The sequence below is a fragment of the Hordeum vulgare genome, chromosome 3H (assembly GCF_904849725.1).
Source record: "Hordeum vulgare subsp. vulgare chromosome 3H, MorexV3_pseudomolecules_assembly, whole genome shotgun sequence".
In the NCBI taxonomy this organism is placed as follows: Eukaryota; Viridiplantae; Streptophyta; class Magnoliopsida; order Poales; family Poaceae; genus Hordeum; species Hordeum vulgare.
The window spans coordinates 527,644,543-527,650,217 of NC_058520.1; the positions used below are offsets into that span (position 1 = coordinate 527,644,543).

Here is a 5,675-nt window from a genome sequence, read left to right on the forward strand (position 1 = left end):
CCCGCGCCAGCGATGCGTCGAGGCTTTGCATGCTTGCCGGTGTCGCAGAACGTACCAGCAGCACGTTGAGACAAAACTGTCGTGTCTTGATCGCTCCATGTGCTTATGGATGGATCTGGAACACCGCAGATCTGAGCAAATAATGTTGGCGACGTTCTGGATCTCGTCCCCGGTCAGAGAACCGCGTTATACACGTTGCTGGTGGAGGGGCGAGATGCAGATGCGTCGAGTTATTGCCTTGCGCAACTGAATGTGCCGGGAAGATTCTTTAACACGTCAGTACGAACACGCAAGCTAGAGTCGGGTGAAGCATTGAAGCGGATGCTCCCAACTAGGCAACCAAGGTGGAGAGGACAGTGCGTGCATCATCGACGACGCGTCTGCACGAGTGGCACGAGGTATAAAAAGAATGCTACTCCTCCTCTAGGTATGCCAGATCCAACAACACGAGTGGCACGAGGCGCTGATGAGCACGAACAGGTGTCCAAAAGCGGACAAGTGTGAGGTGTGTCTTGGTTGCACACAATCATTCAGATAAACTTTCCATGTATACAAGCTAAATAGATACTCCCTCTACCTAAATAATTGTGGTTGGAAAGAATCCCCAACTACAATTATTTAGATTGTATAAAAGCGTTGTAAGTGAAATCTTCTGGTCACTTAACCACCATCTAGCTACGGAAATGTAAAAGTGTTGTCAGTCCTGCTTCGCCTAAGGGCATGTACAATGGAAGCAACACCTAGTGGTGGTCTCAAGTGCCACATCAGCTCAGGCTATAGCACACACACACACAAAAAAATCCGACGCATGTGATGTCATGTGGGAGCCTGTTGAGGTGAGGAAAAATATTCAAAGGAGAGTACCTAAAAGAAAATTTGACAACTGCACTCTAGTAGTCTAGATCTCTCTTATCAACTATCTACAGGACCATACTTTTTCAATGAAGCGGTTGGCTCCTTGCAGGATGCACCTGGCACCTGCAACCTAATGTCTTTTTGGTCAGCCTTGTCCACGATGGCTCGTCTCCGACGTGGAACACGTGAAGCACCCTCCAGGCTGGCGCGTTGTACATGCCCTAACAGACAGGTCAGCATTGGAAGCCCAAACAACATATGGTGGTACCCCAGAGAAAGAGTAAAATAATTATACCAAACATAAATAAAAACAAAATAAACACTCGTAATAATTGTACGCGTTTTCCACAGAACAGGGGCCCGAGAAAATGCTTCGACTAGCACCGTCTTTGGACTATGCTTTTCCCGCTCCTAGTGCCACAACTTTTAGGATTGATTCCATTACCACAGGGAAGCAACAAAGTAAACAACACGAAACAAGTCATTATCATCGTCTTGGAATAACTTTGCAGCAAGGTAAAGGGTGCCTACGGGATGATGATAAATCTCCGCATCGTATCCCCTCCCCTGGTCTCCATCACATCCTACAACGCTCTCGCCCTCCCTCATACAAATGAAAAAGCTATCAGTCGAGTTCTGCATAATCTCCGCGCGCGGTCTAGGCCGCAGATCGTCGCTGCTGAAGCCACAATGGTTCTCAGTTGGATGGGTTGATCCCAGCAGCAAGTACTGCACCAAGATTGACGCATCAGGAAACTCAAATGCAAGCTGGGGCACCAAGTTCTCAGTCTCGGTGGACGAACATGATATGGCCCAGAAGCAGATGGAACTAACAGTTGAAGTCTACAGGAGAGAGCCCATCTTCCTAAGGGAGCATCTCCAGGGAGCTGCAGTTGTGCAGATGAAGGAGTATCTTGAGAAATTCGCACATGGTGAGGAGCGTTCTGAAGTCATTGAGGAGACTGGCAGTTTCCAGCTTAGGAGGAGGAAGTCAGACAAAGCTCATGGATTTGTGGATATATCCATCCGAATCTGCAACCAAGAAGATGATCATGGTCGGTTTTCAGGTAAACAGAAATTTCTGGTTTGCAATGAAAGAATCTGTCTGATTTGGCATCTGCCATTCGATATCGTGATCAAAACACCTTCACAGTAGGAGTGTAGGCAACATGTATCATTTTCCAAATCTTCCACACAGCACAATAGAATGTCAGTCAGACCTAAAATAACAATAATACCAGGAATCGGTGTTGTTTTTGGTTAACAAATACTGTATGTTGCAAAAAGTTCAGTATGTAACTTAACATCATAGGCTCACAGCAATAATAAAAGTATATGGTGTATCTTTATCGGCACATTTGACCACAATCTGTAAGGAAATGACCAACACATTTTTTTGACAAAAAAGCACAGCGTGCTTGATCCATTGATAGGCTTTAGAATGTACAGAGAATGACCAGCATTTACTTGTTCTTTAAAACATAATAACAGTGTTAGCAGAACAACGATTAAAAGTCAGTAGGATTGGTGGAGTATGCTGCCATGCTATAGTCATGGGATCTATTCTGATTCTTACCATCAAAAGGGTAAAAGCGCATGCTCAAAATATAAAGCACATGAATTAAGACGAGCTTCAAAACTACAATATCATAATTACTTTAACCTATACCATCTTCCGTTGATTTGCAGGATTATCTGAAGGATTGAAGAACTCCGATCAGGTCGGCATCACATTAGCTATAGAAGATGGACCAGTTTATAATTATCCACCACCACCCTACAACCATTATAGGGGCCACAGCGAAGATGCTGATCACTATAGTAATTCCAGGCCGGTGATCCCTGGACCTCGCCCAGATCCATCACCACTAGGAAGTAACTACAGCTACCAACCCCCAATGTTTCCATCAACCCTGCCACTACCACCAACTTCAAATCTCGGCTTCTTCCCACCACAGCATCCCGGTAGGGAGCAAGTGCCACAGAACTACATAAATCTGCCACCAAGAAAACCTGCAGGTCAGAATAATGCACCGAACTTTGGAATGGGGCTTGGAGCTGGAGCACTGACTGCTGGAACTATGATATTTGGTGAAACCCTCTTACCAGGTCCAAGTTTCAGTGGTGCTCTTAGTGGTGCAAGCCTATCTGTATCCAGTGATGCACCATTCTAATATCTGCGCAATAGTACATGGTGCTAGCTTGTATCAAATAAGAACAGATATGAGCATTTAATTATATAATGGATTCATGATACTCAAATCGCTGCAATCCCTCATCCAACTTATCAACGAATGCAGCATTTCATAAATCATGTCAGCCTCGGGGTGTTCCTTATCACCACTAACAAAAGCGTGCATCACTGTTCCACTCTTGCCGTTTCCTCCACCCACCTCAACCCAGCTGCAGCCCGGTGCAGCCTTCTGCACTCCTTGCCGTCTCATCTCCCCCCTTACCTCCTCCAGGCCCTCAAAGTTTCCATCCCAGCCATATGTGTTCGCTAGCAGCACCCATCCACCACTCCCAGGCTCCTTCGTCGTCAACAGCATCCTAGCTGCCTCTTGGGCCCTCTCTTTATCACCATGCATCCGGCATGCTGCAAGGTATGTCCTCCATGCACCAGCTCCTACATCCCCTGCCTCCTCTACTACCTTTCTCGCCTCATCCAGCCTCCCTGCTCGCCCAAGCATGTCGGTCACACATGCGTAGTGCTCCATCAGCGGCTCCAAACCGAATTCCTCTTTCATTCTCTTAAGAAGACATCTCCCTTCTTCGACAAACCCAGAGTGGCTGCACGCCGACATTGCTGCCAGCAGAGTTACCTTGTCTGGCACCAGACCTTTCACCTCTATCATCTGACGGAACAACTTCAGTGCCTCCTGCCCACGCCCATGGGATGCATACCCGTCGATCATAATATTCCATGATGCCACATCCTGTTGGCGCATCCAATAAAATACACGGCATGCCTCACCCAGTGCCCCGCTCTTGGCATACATGTCTACCAGTGCATTACAAGCGCGCACTTCCAATGCATCATTGCGAGCCAGTCCGCTCGTCATAATGTACCCATGCACCATCCTCCCAACCTTCAGCGCTGCAGTCCGCGCACATGCAGGGAGAACAGCCGCAACGGTCACTGCATCCGGCCACACTGCAGCATGCCTCATCCTACGAAAGAGCCTCATTATCCCCATATGGTCAGCCGAGTACTGCAAGGCCGACAGCATCGAGTTCCAGCTGAACAAGTCCCTGTCCTGCTCCACAATCCCCTCAAACACCATTGCTGCATGGGCCACATTATGGGACTTCCCATACAGATCCACCAAGGCGTTACACACTGAAACATCTTGGTCAAGCCCCGACTTCACCACCATCCCGTGAACAGCAGCCCCGCGCTGAAAATCCGCGGCCGCGGTGCAGACCGACAGGATGCCGGTGACGGTGAAACCGCTGATCTCCACGGTGCCATCCCGTATCATCCGCAGGAAGCACTCCATGGCGTGGTCGAAGCAGCCGAGCTTGGCGAAACCATTGACCATCGCGTTCCAGACGACGACGTCCCGGAGGGGCAATTCGTCGAACAGGCGGTGCGCGTAGTTGGCGAGGCCGAACTTGAGGTAGCCGCGGAGCAGGGCGCTGGCGCAGAAGAGGTCGTGGGCGACGCCGCAGCGGAGCGAGAGGGCGTGGATCGCGAGGAGGTGGGGCGGGGACGGGGCGGAGGAGGCGAGCGCTGGGAAGGAGAAGGAGTCGGGGGAGTGGAGGAGGCGGAGGCGGCCGAAGACGCGGAGTGCAAGCGGGTAGGGGAGGGAGAGCGCAGCGTTGAAGCAGGGGAGAGGGGAGGTGGGCGGGAGGAGGTGGTGGACGACGGGGTGGAGGGCCGGGACGCGCGCGTAGAGGGAGACCAGAGAAGTGAGCATGGCGGGGGTGGAGGCGAGGCGGCCTGAGGCGAGAAGGTGCGCGTGTAGCCGCAGGAGTAGGCGCCGGCTGGGGGCGCGCGGGTGGGAGACGATGGCGCGGAGCGGGACGTAGAGGGCCGCCATTTTCCTCGGCGGCGGCGGCGTGGACTGGTGGCGCTTTCAGAATTCTGAAGCTCGAGCGCTCCCCGCCGTTCCGCCCCGGACGACGGTTAAGCTCGAGATCTTGGAAAACTCTATTTACCGCTCCCTGCAGCAATTTTTTATATTTTTTAAGCCTAACAGCATCTTCAACGGGCACACTTCGTCCGGCGTCCAAAAAACTGATTTACAGCGTGCCCGTCGTCAGGTTTGGCACGGCGCGCAGCGCTGGCTCACGCAGCCGTGCTGCATGCAGCACGGGCGTGCAGCTCCAGCAACGCGTTAAAATGCAGCGCGCGCAGCCGACGTCTCACATTTCTTCATTTTAGACACAAATTTCACATATTTCATTCAACACAAAACACATGGCATATAATTTAAATCACAAACATCATTCAACCAAGTTTGTGTCCAAAAATTCATGCCCATAAGTTCAAATTCATGCCCACAACGAAGTGCAAAATGCAAACCAAGTTCATGACACAAACGAAAGGCACAACAATCAATCCTCGTCTTCATCCTCATCTTCCTCCGATTCATCCGACTCCGCCAAAGACGATCCTTCCTCCTCCTTTCCATTGTTGCACGCCGCATCCTCATCACGTGAAGCTCGGGGTGTTGCCAAGATCGTGGGAAGGTGGCACATCGGTGCCCGGAGGTACACCCATGCCGCCAATGAGAGCCGCAAAACTCATGCCACCCATGCCATCCGTGTCATCCAAGCCGCCCGGAGGTGGTCCGAAACCACCCATGCCTCCCATG

At 50.9% G+C, this 5,675-nt stretch overlaps 2 protein-coding genes across 2 annotated transcripts; one reads left to right on the forward strand and one right to left on the reverse strand.

Annotated features, from left to right (window-relative positions):
• The first annotated feature begins 1,199 nt into the window (after positions 1-1,199).
• Positions 1,200-3,029, forward strand: LOC123444709. The gene is made up of 2 exons (XM_045121520.1): positions 1,200-1,922; positions 2,545-3,029. The coding sequence occupies exons 1-2, from the start codon at positions 1,469-1,471 to the stop codon at positions 3,027-3,029; spliced, it is 939 nt and encodes a 312-aa protein (XP_044977455.1). The 5' UTR covers positions 1,200-1,468.
• Positions 2,943-5,023, reverse strand: LOC123444708 (pentatricopeptide repeat-containing protein At3g14730). Its single transcript, XM_045121519.1, has one exon. The coding sequence runs from the start codon at positions 4,896-4,898 to the stop codon at positions 3,087-3,089; it is 1,812 nt and encodes a 603-aa protein (XP_044977454.1). The 5' UTR covers positions 4,899-5,023; the 3' UTR covers positions 2,943-3,086.
• Positions 5,024-5,675: the final 652 nt, after the last annotated feature.

What these genes read in the sequence shown, in the direction of transcription:
- LOC123444708 (XM_045121519.1), bottom strand. Translation starts at nt 4,898, where the DNA reads ATGGCGGCCCTCTACGTCCCGCTCCGCGCCATCGTCTCCCACCCGCGC.
- LOC123444709 (XM_045121520.1), top strand. Translation starts at nt 1,469, where the DNA reads ATGAAAAAGCTATCAGTCGAGTTCTGCATAATCTCCGCGCGCGGTCTA. An exon ending in TGATCATGGTCGGTTTTCAG is followed by an intron (nt 1,923 to 2,544) that starts GTAAACAGAAAT and finishes GTTGATTTGCAG; the next exon opens with GATTATCTGAAGGATTGAAG.